Here is a 17,418-nt window from a genome sequence, read left to right as displayed (position 1 = left end):
AAAAATGAAAAGTCAATGCTCACCTTTAACTCTACTGTACAACACAAAAATCTACTAATCATGCCAGAAATCTTGGCTTAATTATGGACTTGACCATTACAAAATCAGCCTACTACCACCTTAAAAAACACAGTAAGAGTTAAAGAGTTTCAGCCTATAAATGAGATACAGAAAAACCTGGGGGGAAAAAAAAGGTTAATGTGTTTATTTTCAGCAGGCTAGACTACTGTAATGGTGTCTTCACCGGTCTTCAGACAGCTGCAGTTCATCCTGAACACTGCTGCCAAAGTCTTCACTCACACTGAGGAAGTGGAGTACATTACACCAGTCTTTAAATCACTGCACTGGTTTCCTGTGTGTCAAAGGATAGATTTTAAAATTCTGTTACTTAAAGTACTAAATGGTCTTGAGCCCAAATACATCTCTGATATATATTTATACATTACGAAGCACCCGGACACATCAGGGAGAGATTTACTCAGAGTTCCCAAGATCAGAACCGAACAGGATGAAGCAACAAGGTGAATAGGTGCTAAAACAGCCCATTTAAAATCAGGGCTTACTTCTTTTTTAATCTTTAACGATTTATTTGCATGTTTTTGCTTTTATTGTGTTTTAAAAGCACTTTAATGTCTTCTTAACATCTTACTTTCCATGTATTTCTGTGCCACTGTAAAGCACTTTGAATTACCTTTTGTCTGAATGTTGCCATCTAATTAAATTTGCCTCGCTCTGCTTTATACTGGGGTAAAAAAAAAAAAAAAAGATATGTGATGCTCTCCTATCACTGGCAGCACTGACATTTAGAAGTTGATGTGTATACTCCCACATGCTCCAATCGCGTCAAAACTTGGAGATAAAGCCTGACAGCTTGTCAAACATCTGGTCCTCCGTAAGATTGACTGAGATACACAAAGGAGACAAACAAGCAGAGAAACTGTTTCATCTGTGTGTCTGATTACACAGTGAAACTGCAAGTTGGAATTATATTTCTGATTCCCGAGATGATGCACAGAGCAACAAGTCCTCTGGGACAACGCTCAAGAATCAAACCCAGATGGGTGAAAACAATTCACAAAAGAACATATTCTCCATGAAAATTGGGACGTTGTAGGGATTTCATCTCCTAACTAGATACAGAAAACAGCTGTTCTTGGTCCCTTTTACTCGCCATCCTTTTCCTTCTTGTCCTCCTCAGGTGCAATAAAGTCAGTCAGGAAGCTTAATAGGCCTTTTTCACAGCAGATATTGTGACATGTCATAGCGAGGGAAAACACAGGTGTTACTAATAACGTTAACGATGACTCAAGTGTACCAGTAAAATATGACAATACAGAGTCCTGAAACTGAAGCAGCAAAGTGGAGTTGTTTTTTTTTATGTTGTTGGTGTCATGTTTTATGTTTTTCTGCTTCTGGTTTATGTTTAATCTTTGGGTTAGGTACAACGTGTGCTTGTGTGTGTGTGGGTTTGTGTCGTGTTACTTTAAATCATCATTAATCTTTATTGTTTGCATGTTTGCATTTCTTATGGCGGCACACAAAGTACTGTAAGAGTCTTCTGTAATGTATTGGGACCCAAGTGTTACAAAGGAAATGCATATATGAATATATGAATGACAATTGGTTATTTAATACATGTTTTTTGAAAATTGCATTAATGTATTTCCACATTTAAGTATATAATTGCTTCAAGGTTTTTCTTACCCTGTTGTCGTCTCGTTTAATCACATAAACTCTAAACATGTTACTGGAAACGATGTGTTGATGATGCTGATGAGACATATTTGGACAGTAAATTGCTAAAATCTTTTCCACATGTTTCAAAAGTTTTGTCCAGTATAAATTATTTGCAGACGTTTCGACTTTGTAACACTCCCAGTTTTTTTGTTTTTTTTTTTTTGGGGGGGGGGGGTTGAATCCAACATTAATCTGAGAGATTACACATGATTTGATTAATGCAATAGGAAATAAGACACAAATACATATTTCTGTGACACAAATTGTTTCTATCTGGTTGTTATTAAATATACTGGCCCTGTTGTACGTCCTATTGGGACATTTAATGTTACAAAGTCACTGTTAAAACTATTAGTGCTGTTTCTGATAAAATAAGTCAAAATATGTGCTGTGAAAAAGGTCTGCTGTGCATCACCTGTCCACTAGATGTCCTCAGCGAGCCTCAGCGGATCACCTGACTTCCTTCATCGTCAGTCACCTTCCTGCACAGCTGTTTATTATTTTCTCATTAGTTCCTCTGTTTATAGAGAGTGGAGTTATGAATTTGCAAAATGTACCTCTCAATTTTGCCCCTAAAGTACAAAACCAGGTTGAACTTGGATGAAACGTGACAACTCAGCAGACAATATTGGGATTACATTCAAGATCCTTTTAAGTGACTTTCCCTTTTCTTTTCTTTTTTAAAACATCTGTCATCACAGCTTAATGTGTGCATGGGAATCAAAGAGGAACCAACACCATCGACAGGGTGTTCAGATCATCTGCCACATGCTGTATCACATTAACAGTAACACATGATTATTGGGTTTGTATCCATCTGAAACTGTTCAACGCTCGAGTAAATCTGCTGAAGCTGGAGGGAACGAGGTGTATTTTTTTCCCTCACCCTGAAACGGGCTGCAACCACCATCTGTCTTCCACATATCGTGCACTGATGACAAATGATAATTAGGATTAGTATGATCTAATTTAACTGATTAATCAGAACTGATCTGATTTAGGCTTTTTGCAACTTTGTTTTCTCCTTTTTCCCCTCCTCTGTTTTGGAAGAGATGTTTCATTTAGCAGTTTGTGAATGTACTCACAAGATATTTAATTTCTTGTTTTGTGAATGTGAAGTTTGTCAAAATATCAGCCAGCCATGTTGTGTACTTTATTCCAGTTTCACCATTCATCTATTTTTATAACAACACTACTGTCCTCTGCTGGTTGATTTTGGTAATACACTTATGACATTATACCCTGTTTTTTACAATGGGACAATATTTGAATTAAAGTTTGATTTTAAGTTGTTTTCTAAGAAGATAAAAATGCTTTTTAAGGTAGAAAAACACAAAGTATTCCACCACACAGGGTTTTATCTACTGAGAAGTTCAGGAATTAAAGCTAAATCCATTCATAAACTAGTGTTGTCACTTTCATCATTGTTATTTGTAGATAGCAGCATGTGTGTGTGTGTGTGTATTTTCATAATTTTCTTTATATTTTAAGATGTTACTCAAGCCAGACAGATTAATATATATACAGTAGTATTATAATATTACACATGACCAAATTGTTGCTTTTTACATTTCATTATTTGTTCTCAGTTAAGAAAATTAGGTCTCAAGTAGGCTGGACTGTTTGCTTGTAATTTCTCTCATCTGCACACACATGGCAAATATCTAAATGTGTGATTTTTTTTACATATAAAAATAAAAATGACTTTGAAAACTTAATGTCAGCTATAATATTCTTATGTAAAATATATTTTCTGGTGTTTATTCTATATTACAAGAAACTCCTGTCTTGTAAAGATACAGTACATAGAGATGGAGACAAAGTGCAAGATCATGTGCTCAGGTGAACCCTATCAGGCTGATTGACAATTAGCAGCTGTGATGCTATGATGATGAGATTTTTTAATGAAAAAAATGGAAACAATGGTAATCAGTTACAAAAACTGCACCAAAAAGAGGAAAAAAATATCTTATAGATGATTCAGTATTGCGTCAGTGGCCATAAATGCCACATACTTTCTGTCATTAGGGCTGCTATTGACAATTATTTTCATTATAGATTCATGAAATTATTTTATTAACTGTTTCCCAGAGCCCAACATAACATCTTAAAATGTTTTGTATCACCAAGAACCCAAAAATACAGTCACAAAAGAAAAAGAAACCAGAAAATATTCACCTCTGAGAAGCTGCAATCATTTATTAATTGATTTTCAAGATAGTAGGAGAGTAATTAATAGTTGGCAAGTAATCGATTCAGTGACAAATTGTTGCACCTCTACATAAAATACAACCTAATTTTTGATTTGTTCAGACAGAAGAATGAAACATGTAACTAATTGTGTGTGTGTGTGTGTGTGTGGAGGGGGGGGGGGTTTAAATATTAAACTCAAAAATATGTTTTCTCTACTTGTTTCCACAGCTGGATGTTTGAGCTTCACTGTGCAGAGTGATGAATGTGCAGACACCTAAAATCTGTTTTTATATTAATCTGCAGAAGAGGAAAGTTTCTCTGTGCTCATCATGAATCTTAGTTATAGAAATAGGCCAATGAGCATGACTTTTGGGAGCTGATCCTGGTCCAATATTAAACTTAGACAAGAGTGAGGTGGAAACCTGAAGCCTCTAGTGGACAAACACTGAGAGCTGACCTTACAGTGAAGAAGGAGACATTTTGAATTAGCAATATTGACATAATCATAAATACTGTTACTTCATGAGGAAGATGTCATTCTAAGGAAGTCTAACCTAGGTAATTCAGCTTTTTTGGGGGGAAAAAGACAAATTATTATTCAAAGCAAAGTATTAAAACATGAATTGAGGTGTTATTTAATGTTATTTAATATAATATAATGTCAATTAATAACGTGTTTGTTTACTAAAGTTGAAAACAAAAATCAAGCACAAATCATTACATGCTTTGGTTTGCAGCCAGGAGGACGGATTGCTTTTCAAAGACAACAGGTGAGCACGTTGTATACATCCGGACACACCGGAGCCTCTATGTGATGCTCCAGTTATTATTACAGAGTTAGTGTATGTTTTGGTAGATTTTAACTAATCTTATGCACATATTTTAACGTATTTATCACACAGTTGCTTTGGCGATGTTAAATAATGTCCTCTACGCCGAATAAATCCGATGTGGATTGAATTTGTGTTGAAATTAAGCTTTAACCCCGCTCACTCCGCACTGCTCCGCTACACAAAACGAGCGCGCCTCATCCACTACTGCGCCATCGCTGCTACCGTTAGCTCCGCGGCTAGAAGAAAGCTAGCTCGCTGCACAGGGGGGCGACTCGCTTCTGCTCCTAAAAGGACGACCTATTTACTACTATTTAACAGATTTTACCCGAAAGCAAGACATTTTACTCGTAAAGGTCGTGGTGAGTATTTTGTTCCCAGCTATTTTTCATTTTTCCTTCCTTTTTTTTCTTTTTAATTTTGGATTTTTTCCTCAACGATGTGTTTTTTTTTTCTCCCTATTTTGTGCTGGCTAGCGGAGGTAGCTCCATTCACCCTCCTGCACAGAATTTCTCCTCCAAAAACGAACCGAAAAAAAAGAGTTGTTTTGAATTTGGATGCACCTTTTAACAAAAAAAATGCTACAGTTTTACCACCTTTCCTTCTTTTGCAAAAGGCCGTGTATATTTTTGTAGACTTTTCCTTAACGGGACTGCTTTGTTTTTGGTTTTTCAGCCAGCTAGCTTCAGTTAGCTCTCAGCTCCGCCCTGCTGCTCATCAACCAGTCACTACAATAATCAAACATATAGATATATTTATTTATATATATTATGCAGGTTTTGAGAGAGGGGCACGGGGTCTTTTTTGTTTTTTTGCAAACACAAGAACTGGTCTGATTGCTGTGTGTTTTTCATGCTTTTCCATTTTTTGGGTGACCGGCTATCGGTAGCCATGCTTAGCCGGCTTTGAGCCCTCAAGGCCGGGCCTGTTTTCTCCCGCTGCCCGCTGGTGGCGCTGCTGAGCTCCAGGCTGCAGGGTGTTTATGGTTTTAGGTAATTTTTCTTATGCTTTTTGTGGAATAGATTTTTTTTCCTATACATATTACCATCTAATAATGAAGAGTACATTTTTTTCTATTTTTTTAACCTTTTTTTTTTACCTCAGTTTTGTTACATAACGTTACAAAACATTATTTTTTTTTCCTCGCATCTAATAATGAAGAATACATTTAATTTCTATAATTTTTTACGATCTAATAATGAAGAGTACATTTTTCCTTCATTTTTTTAGAATTTCTTTTCTTTTTGTGGAGTAGATTTTTTTTTTCCAACATATTTTAAAATTTATTTTTTCTTATTTATACCAGCTAATAATGAAGAGTACATTTTTTTCCCCTTTTTTTTAGCATTTTCTTTTATTTTTGTGGAGTAGATTTTCTTCCAACATATTTTTTATTTTATTTATTTATACCATTTAATAATGAAGAGTACATTTTTTTTTATATTTTTTCTTTTTTTTTTTGTGGAGTAGATTTTTTTTCCCCACATATACTTTTTATTTTATTTTTTACCATTTAATAATGAAGAGTCGATTTTTTTTCTATAATTTTTTGAAGCTTTTTTTTTTTTTTTGGACCTCAGTTTTGTTGAATAACGTTACAAAACACACATTTGATTAATTAAAGGTTTATTTATCTGAATGAGTATGATGGTGGTTTATCTATATGAAAAATCAAGTCTCTCCATGAACACCCATAAAAGCCCCATTTAGTCACAGATGAAAACACACAAACGCTGGTTGTCCCGTTAAGGAAATAATTAACTAACATGAACTGCAACCTCTGGAGGATAGGGCATTAAAAACAGGGGCCCTGTAGTAAGGTGTTAAAAGAAGCATCCCATTATAAGAGTCATAATAGTAAATATGAAAGTCCATGTAAATATCTTTATCATATCCCAGTTTCTTATCTTGAAGTAGTGAAAGTAATCATTTTTATTGGGTTAATGATGCTGGAAAAGATACTAACATTTGCCTTTATTGTCATACCTTATGAATAATCAGGCTAGAAATTAATTATTTTATATCTGTAATGTCACTGAATGATTATTCCTCTTATTTTAATGTATCATATCCCTGTTTCTTATCTTGAAGTAGTGAAAGTTATCATTTTTATTGGGTTAAAGATGCTGGAAAAGATACTCACATTTGCCATATTGTCAAAACCTATGTATTGTTTTAATTAATAAATAATCAGGATAGAAATTAATTATTTTGTATCTGTAATGTCACTCCAAACGGAGATTCCTCTTATCTTAATTATTATTATCTCTTATTTTCTTATCTTGAAGTAGTGAAAGTTAACATTTTTACTGGGTTAAGGATGCTGAAAAATATACTCACATTTACTTAATTGTCATAGCCTATGTATAGTTTTATTTTTATGAATAATCAGACTAGAAATCAATTGTTTTATATCTGTAATATCACCCCAAAACTGATATTCCTCCATGTATTAGGAGTATGAAATGAATGAGACATTAAAATCTATGAATCAGCAATGAATCCTCTTCCTATGAAAATTACATGTATAAAGTTTAATGATCTGTTCATTTAGAGAAAGCGAAGTGTAAATATGCCTTTTGATAAGTCTACATGAGTATATAAGTATATTTCATAGTTTTATTTACACACTCATAAGTGTTAGAAGGTCATCTCCAGTAAAACTCAGTGTTTCCCCTTTTTAATATAATATAAATGTCTTTCTGAATTCTGTCACAGTCACAAGCATATATGGACCAACTAGGGCCGAATCCCTCACTACACCTATCTGTATAGTTACATATGACTCTTTCACCTTCTTATGTAAATATATTAAATGATATTAATAAGGTTTGTGTCCCGAAACAGACTGGTGCCTCCTTTTAGTTTTAGAGCTGTATTACTATTATTATTGTTTTGTTTTTTTTAACTTCGTCATTCCACTTCCTGTACATAACCCCTTCCCAACCAGGTAAGAGACTTTTTGGCACATACGATAACCCTGCTCAAGCTTGACCGAGGTGTGTTTTCTGTCACCTCAGTAAAAATCGCAGAGAGGGGCGAAGGTGAAGGTTCGAGACACCAGCCCAAACTGAACCCAGCCCACAGTGTCAAACATCAGACAGACGACAGCCCTGCACACAAACGCTATGGAGTGAGTGATGATTATTCACAACAAAGAAAAAGAAAAAAGAAATACCCAATAAAGCCCCTCCCTTCCTCTCCTCCTTTATGTTAGCACAGGGGGGGAGGGGGGGAGGTTACTGTTACTTAACCTGTTTCCATGTTTGCAATATAAGATCTCACTTCACTTCTCTGGGCTTTTTTGGGCTTTGAACCAAGTAGCTGTAAAAAAAAAAAAAAAAAAAAAAAAAGGTAGATTTTTATACATATGAAATACAAGAAATCAAATCTGTGGGAAATATTGATTAAAAAAAAAAAAAGTATGGGCATATGACAGAAGATACTTGTGTTACTATAATATTGTGATGTACCTTAAACGTTGCATCCTCCTGATTTAAAAAAAAAAAAAGCTTTTTAAAACCCTCAGAAAAAATATCTTCTATCTGCATGAAAGCAGCAACAGATTTTGGCAAAAAAAAAAAAAAAGATGTAACAAAGTTATTGAGTTTAAAAGCTTTTCTTTGTTTGTTTTTAAATTGGCTACGTCCTGTTTCTGTCACATGGGTGGGAGTTTTCCTGAGTTAACATTTGTGAGTCATGTGTGAATGAATTTAAATGTTTGTCACGTACACCGAGTCTTAAAAATCCTTTTTAATGTTTGTTGATTTTGGGGGAGGAAAAGGAAAAAGTTAAAGCACTATTTATCATTTTAAAACATCAATTGGTGGCCTTTTTTCTATTAAAACATAGCTCTATGATTCATCTGTATGCCTTTTTTAAAGTTTCTCCATCTGCAAGGAAGAAAACAAGGTTGTCATGACAACAAGTTTAAAAAGAAACAAGACCCTCTGCATTGTGCTTTTCTTCTTCACTGCTGGAGTCTTGGAAATAAACTAAATGAGGCGTTAAAGCTCATTTAAAAAGTCCTTAAAAATCAATTTGTCATTAATGTTATTCACAAGCTTTGGATTAGACTCATTTTAAACATACTTTTATTTTACTTTCATTATGATGCATATAATAGAAAACATTGATAACTTTCTAACTTAAAAGCTTAGTATGCTATTCTGACTTTTTAAAGTTATTAATAACGGCATCAATTCACTTTTCTTTAGCTCAGGACTCAAACTGAAGTCTGTGAGTCAACTGTGGATTAATTTGCCACTAACGATTAGATCTTCTCCACTCCATTAATATCTTTAAACCCATCTAAAGATCCTTTTCTTTTCTCAAGCCTCTTAATTGTCTTGAAAACCACAATCAGGCTTTTTATCTGTTTGTATTTTATTTGTCGTTTTGTGCACTGCTATATAAGTTTTTCCGTCAGTTGGGAATTACTTTTAGATTGGGAGGAAATTGGTTGTCATTAAATGAAAAGAAAGGGAATAATGTTATACAGCCAACAGTGGCTGATTTTAATTAAATTCAAAGTAAAGCAGATGACAGAAGTCGTCCAGTAATTTCAAGGATATTTAGGACAGTTTTGGACTCGTGTCACGTCTTTACAAAGAAATTATCTCATATTGACACACAACTTCCTGCTCTTAATGTCAGCATGTTTTTCTGGTTTCTTTAACCTTTTTAATTTTCCAGGGAAATCAGCCGATCTTGTGTCTTGTGTGCTAATCATTGAGTCATTACAGCCGAGAGTCGCCTTGACGACAGCCGGGATTGGCCTCGGTGTTGTAGTGAAGACGGGGGGGAAAGTGTCACACTGCCGCTAAATCTAAAATCTTGTGTGTCTCGTGTGTCTTCCCGCTAGTCGCTCACCCACCACCTCCAGCCTGATGGCCGCCAGCAACGTCACCAACAAGACCGACCCCCGCTCCCTTAACTCACGGGTCTTCATCGGCAACCTCAACACCCTGCTGGTCACCAAGGCGGACGTAGAGGCCATCTTCTCCAAGTACGGCAAAATCGTGGGCTGCTCCATCCACAAGGGCTACGCCTTCGTTCAGTTCGCCAACGAGAGGAACGCCCGATCTGCCGTCACCGGCGAGGACGGGCGGATGATTGTTGGACAAGTACTTGGTGAGAATTCAAATCAGTCCTCCTACAATTAGGCCTTTCCATTAAATATATATTTTAGTGACTGAACTTTAATACAAGAGACTGTTGCATATGGGTAAATTACATGATGCAATGCAGTGTCAATTGGTGTAACCAGTAATATTTTGTAAAAGGTAAATAAATGTGAACTAACACATGGAACAAATATAATCTACTTCTGCAACACAACATTATGTTTTTTAACAAATTTTACATCGTTTGTCAAAATGTATTTAGAAACAATTGGTTTTTTTTAGGGTACGTCCTGCTCAATATTTAGTTTAGTTTATTTGGATCCCCATTAGCTGTTACCCAGGCAACAGCTACTCTTCCAGTTGGGGTCCATATTGACAAAATGCATTAAAATTTTGATGTCATTTGATGTTTAAATTGAAGTAATTATTTGTATAAGTACACTTTGTAGATGAATGAATTATTTAATATTTATCATTCTTTTGTGGTTACACCATTTGACATTTTCAGGAGCGTTCAGTCTTTTGGTTAAAAAAAATAGTGCACATGTCATTTAAACTGACATAAAACCAACAAAAATACATTTTCACAAACTCATCTTGCCAACCCTTATTTGCTACTGACCCTTATATGTTTAATAGTTGTGAACGGTTACTTTTTCTTGTCAGACTGATCGATTCGAGTCATTTTTTTTAGAGGCTTGACAAGGTAAAAGTAGCCTGTAATTCACATTAAAAGCAACGAGCAAAATGATGGAAAAAAAAAACCTAATTTTGTGTTGCAGAATTATATTTAACTAAATGTTCTGCTTCTCAGCCGTGTTAAGCGTCTCACTACCTCTGGGATTTACCTCGTGGCCCCTTCTTGGAGGGTTTCTGACTCGTAACAGTAGGGTCCAAAAATCTTTTCCTATTCACTTGAATGGGAAAGCAGTCTCAGATTTTTTTTGCACTCGCAGTAGGAGGCAATGAGGTCAACGCCACGGATAAAATAAAAACAAGATTTGTACATTATACGCTTTCATTACTAGTTAATGTTTCAAGGTTTCATCGCTTGTTCTGGTGAGTTTTAAAAACTGAAATTTTAGCTTTTAATTGCCGTCTCCCCTGTAAATATTCCAAGTTTATGTCGGGAAAAACTCCAGCAGTTCGCAACACGAGCTGCCGGATCAAAACAGTTTTATAACGTCTGCCGAGAACAAAAAAAGTTAAACTGTGATTGAATTCACATCGCTGATAAAACTCTGGAGATATTGTTTCTCATAATTGCAGTTTCTTTTTACGAAGCACTTTCAGAATATAATATAAAGATAAATAATGATTCAGTTTTATAAACGGTCAAATTGAAGTTGACAGAATAAGTGATCTGGTTTTTCTTTTTCTCCCTCAGACATCAATCTTGCTGGAGAACCCAAACCACACCGGTCAAAAACAACTAAACGCTCAGCTGGAGACATGTACAGGTCAGTCATCATGATTAACAGCTGATCCTCTCACAGCAGGAGCAATTTTTTAAAGAGAATGCAGTTATTCTCTCATCTTCTTTCACAGTTTCTCACACTCTCTCTCCTCTCCTTTTTGTCTTGAGTAGCAGCAGTTCCTCGTTCGACCTCGACTACGACTTCCAGAGAGATTATTACAACAGGTGAGTCAAATGAAATCACTCATCTGTCAGTCTTCTGCTTCTTCTTCTTCTGCTTCTGCTTCTGCTTCTTCATGCTTCTTCTTCATCTTCATCATGCTTCTTCTTCTTGATGCTTCTTCTTCATTGTGCTTCGTCTTCTTCTTCATCGTGCTTCTTCATCATGCTTCTTCTTCTTCTTCTTCTTCTTCTTCTTTCCACAGCTGTATATTCCCCCTCACAAAACACTTAATTGTAGAGTCCCCTTAATTTGGACTCTAAATCTAATCCTCAACTTCTTTTTATGTTTCGATACCAGAATGTACTCGTACCCGTCCCGCGTCCCCGCTCCCCCTCCCCCCTTGTCGCGGGCCGTGATCCCGTCCAAGCGTCCTCGGGTCAGCCTCAGCAGCGGAGGAAGCAGCCGGCGAACCAAGAGCAGCTTCTCTTCTTCCTCTAAGGCCAGTCAGAGGGCTTCATCGTCCAGAACGAGTGAGTGTCTCCCCCTCTCTCTGCTTGGTTGGTTTTTAACTATCATCATCAGGTTTTTAGGTTATTTAAACATTTATATTAGGGTCTATTTTTAATGATTTTTATTTTGTAAGCTGCTGGACCTGAGTAACAATTTCGTTCCTTCATGTTGTTAACCAGTATGAATGATAATAAAACTGAACTGAACATGTTTAAGACTATCTGAAGCTTTATTAACCTATTTTGGGAATTTGTGTGGCAGCAAAAATGGAAAGGATTCTGCAATTGTTGTTTTTATTGTTGAATACTGGCAGCATTTGTTTCAGTGATAAAGTGGTTCAACAGAGAAAAACTGAAAATCTCCATTTAATAAAAAGTTTATCAAAATGCAGGAACATCTCCCAATAAGGGTTGTTGCTTAAAGTTTGTCGAGGTGTCATAAGGTTTAAGTTTGGAGATACAGGCTTACACAATTCTGTTCTTATTTTATTTATTTATTAGAAGATCTTAGAAATAATGACGTTTTGATGATCAATTGTTCTTTATGAAACAAAACAAGAGGCACTGGTTTCAAAATTGTGTTTTTAATCTTTATCTTTTGCAAATTGAACACTTTTGACTTGTTTGATTTGAGCTGAAATGAGAAAGTGATGAGCGTTAATTATGATAATTGATTCTTTAGTCATTTCTTAAACAAACTGGGTAAATATTCATTGGTTCCAGTGTCTCTAATGTGAGGATTTGCTGCTTATGCTCAGAGACAAGTTGAGTGTATTTAACTGGATATAGATGCTTTGTTTTCTTTTGCTCACTGTAGACTATAATCCTCCTCTTCCCTCCTTTTTTTTTTCTCTCTCTCTTTCTCTGCAGTGAAAGTGGACGAGCTGCAGACCATCAAGCGGGAGTTGACTCAGATTAAAAGCAAAGTTGACGACCTGCTGGAGAGCCTGGAGCGAATGGAGAAGGACCACATCAAGAAGTCAGGTACGAGGTGGATAAAAACTACCAGAGGGTCAGATATGTGTCGTTATTAGGGAGAGGAGAGAGTCATACTGCCCCCTTCTGGTGTAATGTCATATATTTCACAAGCAGGGTGCCATCATGTCCCTCTTTCTCTTAAACAGTATTTAATATAATAGAAAAATATTTAACTGGTTGTTTGGTTTTCTGGCAGAAGCAAAGAAAACAGAGCCGGGTGAGGTGACATCGCCACCACACACAAGCAACAAGAAGGACGACGGAATAAAGAGGGAGAGGGATTGCCAGGAGATGAATGACTCAGATGAGGAGGACGACGAAGATGAAGAGGAGGGAGATCTGCTGGAGGAGGAAGAGGTGAGACTAAAACAGCATTTTTTTAAACAAGGATGCCCTGACTTCTTCACTCAGGATGTCTGAATCAGATTATTAACGGTGATCTTGAGATGGATCGCACAAAGTCTAGCACATTAATTAAAGCTTATAGTGAAGATAAAGTCCAAGACATTAGAAGATTTATTTCTAACATTCTTGTCAGTCAATTTTTAAATTTAAATCTGATTCTCAAATCCAGTTTTTAGGCCTGACTGTCCACACTGTTTTTAGCAAGTGTCCAAAGCGGGTTTGGCTCTGTTCAGACTAGGCCACATTAATGACCAATCTGACAGGTTGCTGTGGCAACGTCATCCAGCATGTATTGTGTGATGTCATATAATTCCGACAGCATAATCAAACCGGATCTAAGAGAATGGAGCCGTCTCCCCAAAGATTAATTAAGAAATTGGTTTCATCCTCTGTCCAAGGACCGATGTTTTTGACGTCCTCCATTGATATCAGCTAGCAACAACAACTGGTGTCGCATAAATTGACGTAGTGTAAAGACGTAGAGAGACGTCACGGACAGCCAAAACCGATTTGAGTGTTTGGAGCTGTTCAGACTCAGACACATCTGTCCAAATGCGATTTGAAACTACCTCCCAAAGCATCACTAAATCATCTGTTTTTCACTCCGCAGGTGAAGAGTCAAGAGCGGGAGGACGACGACGAAGAAGAGGAGGAAGAGGAGGAAGGCGAGCACGTGGAAGGAGACGACGATGCTGACAGTGTCAACGGCGAAGAGGACTCGTAGGCGCCGATGACACAAGACGCATGCAGCGTACATACAGCTTCCAGTAGGAACTCGGACTCCTGTTTTAACACTCATTATGTAGATACGAAAAGGCAAACACACGTGCAAACACACACACAAGCATGGTGCACACACTCTGTCGTTTCATTGTTCCTCAAGCCGTTTCTTTTTTCTTTTCTTTTTTTCTGGGTTTTTCTTTCTTTCTTTTATTCAGTTATTTTTCTGGCCAGTTGTCCTGTATCACTGTAAAAGGAATAACTAGCTGTAGGTTTCGGTTTGTGTTTTTACTGCGTCGTTACTTGTCTTCAGAAGAAGAAGGCAAAAAAAAAACATGGACTGATAATAATGTTCGCAGAGACAACAGCTCGACGGACATGTCTTAATGCGAGGACAGAAATTCAACTACAGAAGTACTTTTTTCTTTTTTGTTTCGTTAGGTTAGACGTGTTTGTTTTCCTCATTGGTAAGTTTGTTTGACCGTGTGTGTCCTGTATGTTGATGTCAGTTTTTTATACTATTCAGTTTAAGTTTCATTGTAAAGGAATAAATTGCAATAAAATATTAAAATTTGATACGCTGCGTTGGTTTGTTTTTTTTTCCCCAAATGCTGCAGTAGTGAATCCTGGGAAGTTCTCCTTGAGTTTCCATTGTGAGCCAGATTACAGGAATTGGGCTCTTTGGGGTTTGTTTTTTTATGGTCTTGGGCATTGGTTTTTCAGTTATGATAACCCCAAAATGATCCCAATTCTCAGATTTTGTTTCTCTCTGACATTGCTTTAAAAAAATAAAAAATAAAATTGTGTGCCTGAAAGCTTGAGCAGAGCAGGGAAAAAAACAAAATTAAGACCTAAATTGTCTGCTGTGAACTTTCTTCATAGTTAACAGACTAACTTTGAACCATGGCACGGATGTAAAGGTGGTCAAACATATTCCAGCTGTGTTAAAGTTATGGCTGCTCAATTAATCAATTTGATCATGATTATGATTTTGTGGCCAAACGATCTCAGAACTAATAGAATTGGGGGGAAACGATTTTTTGTAATTTTCCGTTGATAAAAGGCTGCTGCTTGGAGATAAATTAATTAAGCTAAATGGACAAGAAATGTCCAATTTCTAAAGTTAAAAAAAAAATTGTTTTAATAATCATGATTTAAATTTTGACCCAAATAATCGTGTGTTTTTCCATAAGTGAGCAGCCCTAGTTAAAGTCAGCATACATATCTGCCCCGTAAATAAATGATGTTCACAGATAGAGCAGATGGTCACACTGAGCCTGATTGCATCCTGCTATTCTTGTCTAATTTACCAACTTGAACACTTGGGGCCTGTTTTACTAAGATCCCAAAATAAAGGGACTAAATTATGTCTGCAGTGCAACAGACTGTGTGATCTCAGAATAGCTGCACAAATGACAACAGGGTGCAGGCAGCAGTATTTAAATGAGGGTTTTGTGTGTCTTAATGGAGAGTTTGGACGAGCAGAAAACCCGCAAATACAAAATGAAATTTGGTCCAATGGAATAAGAGATTCTAGTGGAAGAGGTTAACAAATATATTGAGATATAGCAAAAACATATTACCAGCCAAAGTCAATTCAACTTCAAAATAGTTTTCTATGTACTCTGTCATTGTGACTGTCTCTTCCTCACCATAGTAACCGCAGTAATCTGTGCCAGTTAATACCTGAAACCTTTTATTTATAGACAGTTACCATAAGCCCAATTACAGTATTGCAGTTATTCCAGTTCTTCTGCTGCTGCTTCAGAGGGATTGTTTTCCATCCTGACCAGAATACATTTACACAGTGATACAAGAATACAGTACATACACTGCAAAGACTCGGCTTAAGAAAACAAGAAAATAAAGTAATGAAATGAGGAATATATTACTCAAAATAAGCTCAATTATCTGCCAACAGAACAGGAACATTTGACTTGGTTAGACCTTTTAAAAACAAGTAAATATATCTAGTCTCAAAAACCCCACAATGTCTTAAAAGTAGTTTTATTCTCACCTATTAATTACTATTAATATGTTAAGAGATTAAAATGATAAGATGCTTGAAATAAGAGATTCTGACTTTGACAAGGTTTTTTTTTTTTTAAACTCGTCTTAAAACCCATTTTTATTCCTTGGCTTTCAACCCAGCATGAGACTCTCCTCCTGTTTTAGTATTTTATGGTTTGTTTGTTTTTTAGTTATTGTTTTATTGTTTTTAATTTGTTTTAAAAACAAAACAATTATTTTAGTATTTATTTCCTGTTAATTGTTTTACGTTCCAGTGTTGTTTCATCTATTTATGTACAGCACTTTGTTTCAGCTGTGGTTGTTTTAAAGTGCTATTTAAATAAAGTTTAGTTGAGTTGACAAGGCAGTTGTCAGAGTTAATATAACACTTAGAGAGTTATGGTAATTCTCATTTTAAGCTAGAACTTAAGTTATAATACCTTATTAAGATAATTAAAGCAAGTGAAACAGCCTGGTAAAAAGAAATATCTTGGTAGACAAAGAACAAGCATATTTTGCCTTGATTTAACATTTAATCTTAGATTTTAGTTTTTGCAGTGTACATATTATGGTCATATTTAAACCATTCATATATTGAACATTGTGCAAAATGTTGGCAAAAAAATACAAATTTTCACAGTAGATGGTTTATAATAGTAAAGTTATATTACAGATTATATATATTTATAGGTTATTGAATAGTTTTACTTTTCCAGCCCACCTGACATCAGATTGGGTTGTACTGTATGTGACCTTTTAACTACAATGAGTTTCACACCCTTGTACTTAAATGGACAGCGTGTATTATCTTGAACATTTGAAAGATGCAAGCCTCAGTGCTAGTAGATAAAGTGTTCGTAGATCAACCTGCACATTTTTTTGCGGTTCATGTGAAGTTTGCACACTTATACACGCTAACCTTTCAGTGAATCAGGCCCTTCTTGTTCTGCACCTGAGCTGGTCCGACAAGCTGCTGAACAAACATTCACAGGCAAGCAACAAAAGAGCTGCAGTTTCATCCAGATAACGACTAGATTTCCCTCCATTGTACTCACGAACAAAAGGTACCAAACAGTTGGAGTAACACCAGTAGCTCAAGGAGACTCTGCATCATTTTACTCAAACTCTTGATCCCATTACATCAGAGATCTTCCGTTTCGATAAATCACAAAGTCTTCGTCATGTTAGATTGCAGGTTTCTTGGTGAATTGGGCACATTACTGAGTGTGTAACCCAATTACTTTAATCTGTTATGTGCACCATGTGTGAGCCATGCCATGAGGTGTAATTCAATATGTGGAAAAAGCTGTTTTGTTTTGAATCCATGACA

General features: G+C 36.0%; 1 protein-coding gene across 2 annotated transcripts; it reads left to right on the top strand.

The window, feature by feature from the left end:
• Positions 1–5,033: 5,033 nt before the first annotated feature.
• LOC128368602 (heterogeneous nuclear ribonucleoprotein C-like) lies at positions 5,034–14,651 on the top strand. Of its 2 annotated transcripts, none has more exons than XM_053329453.1 (9): positions 5,034–5,122; positions 7,781–7,893; positions 9,625–9,893; positions 11,274–11,346; positions 11,475–11,528; positions 11,824–11,996; positions 12,846–12,959; positions 13,153–13,310; positions 13,969–14,651. In XM_053329453.1, exons 2-9 carry the CDS (start codon positions 7,889–7,891, stop codon positions 14,080–14,082), a joined length of 960 nt encoding a protein of 319 aa, XP_053185428.1. In that variant the 5' UTR covers positions 5,034–5,122; positions 7,781–7,888; the 3' UTR covers positions 14,083–14,651. The 2 variants fall into 2 exon arrangements, with proteins under 2 accessions (XP_053185428.1, XP_053185429.1); XM_053329454.1 differs by lacking the exon at positions 5,034–5,122 and adding an exon at positions 5,635–5,752.
• Positions 14,652–17,418: the final 2,767 nt, after the last annotated feature.

This window comes from Scomber japonicus, chromosome 12, assembly GCF_027409825.1.
Source record: "Scomber japonicus isolate fScoJap1 chromosome 12, fScoJap1.pri, whole genome shotgun sequence".
In the NCBI taxonomy this organism is placed as follows: domain Eukaryota; kingdom Metazoa; phylum Chordata; class Actinopteri; order Scombriformes; family Scombridae; genus Scomber; species Scomber japonicus.
The sequence above is the reverse complement of the archived record's forward strand: the minus strand, read 5'-3'. Positions and strand labels throughout refer to the sequence as shown.

Coding starts and splice junctions, on each gene's coding strand:
- LOC128368602 (XM_053329453.1), top strand. Junction 9,894..11,273: donor GATTGTTGGACAAGTACTTG/GTGAGAATTCAA, acceptor TTTCTCCCTCAG/ACATCAATCTTGCTGGAGAA. Junction 11,529..11,823: donor CAGAGAGATTATTACAACAG/GTGAGTCAAATG, acceptor TTTCGATACCAG/AATGTACTCGTACCCGTCCC.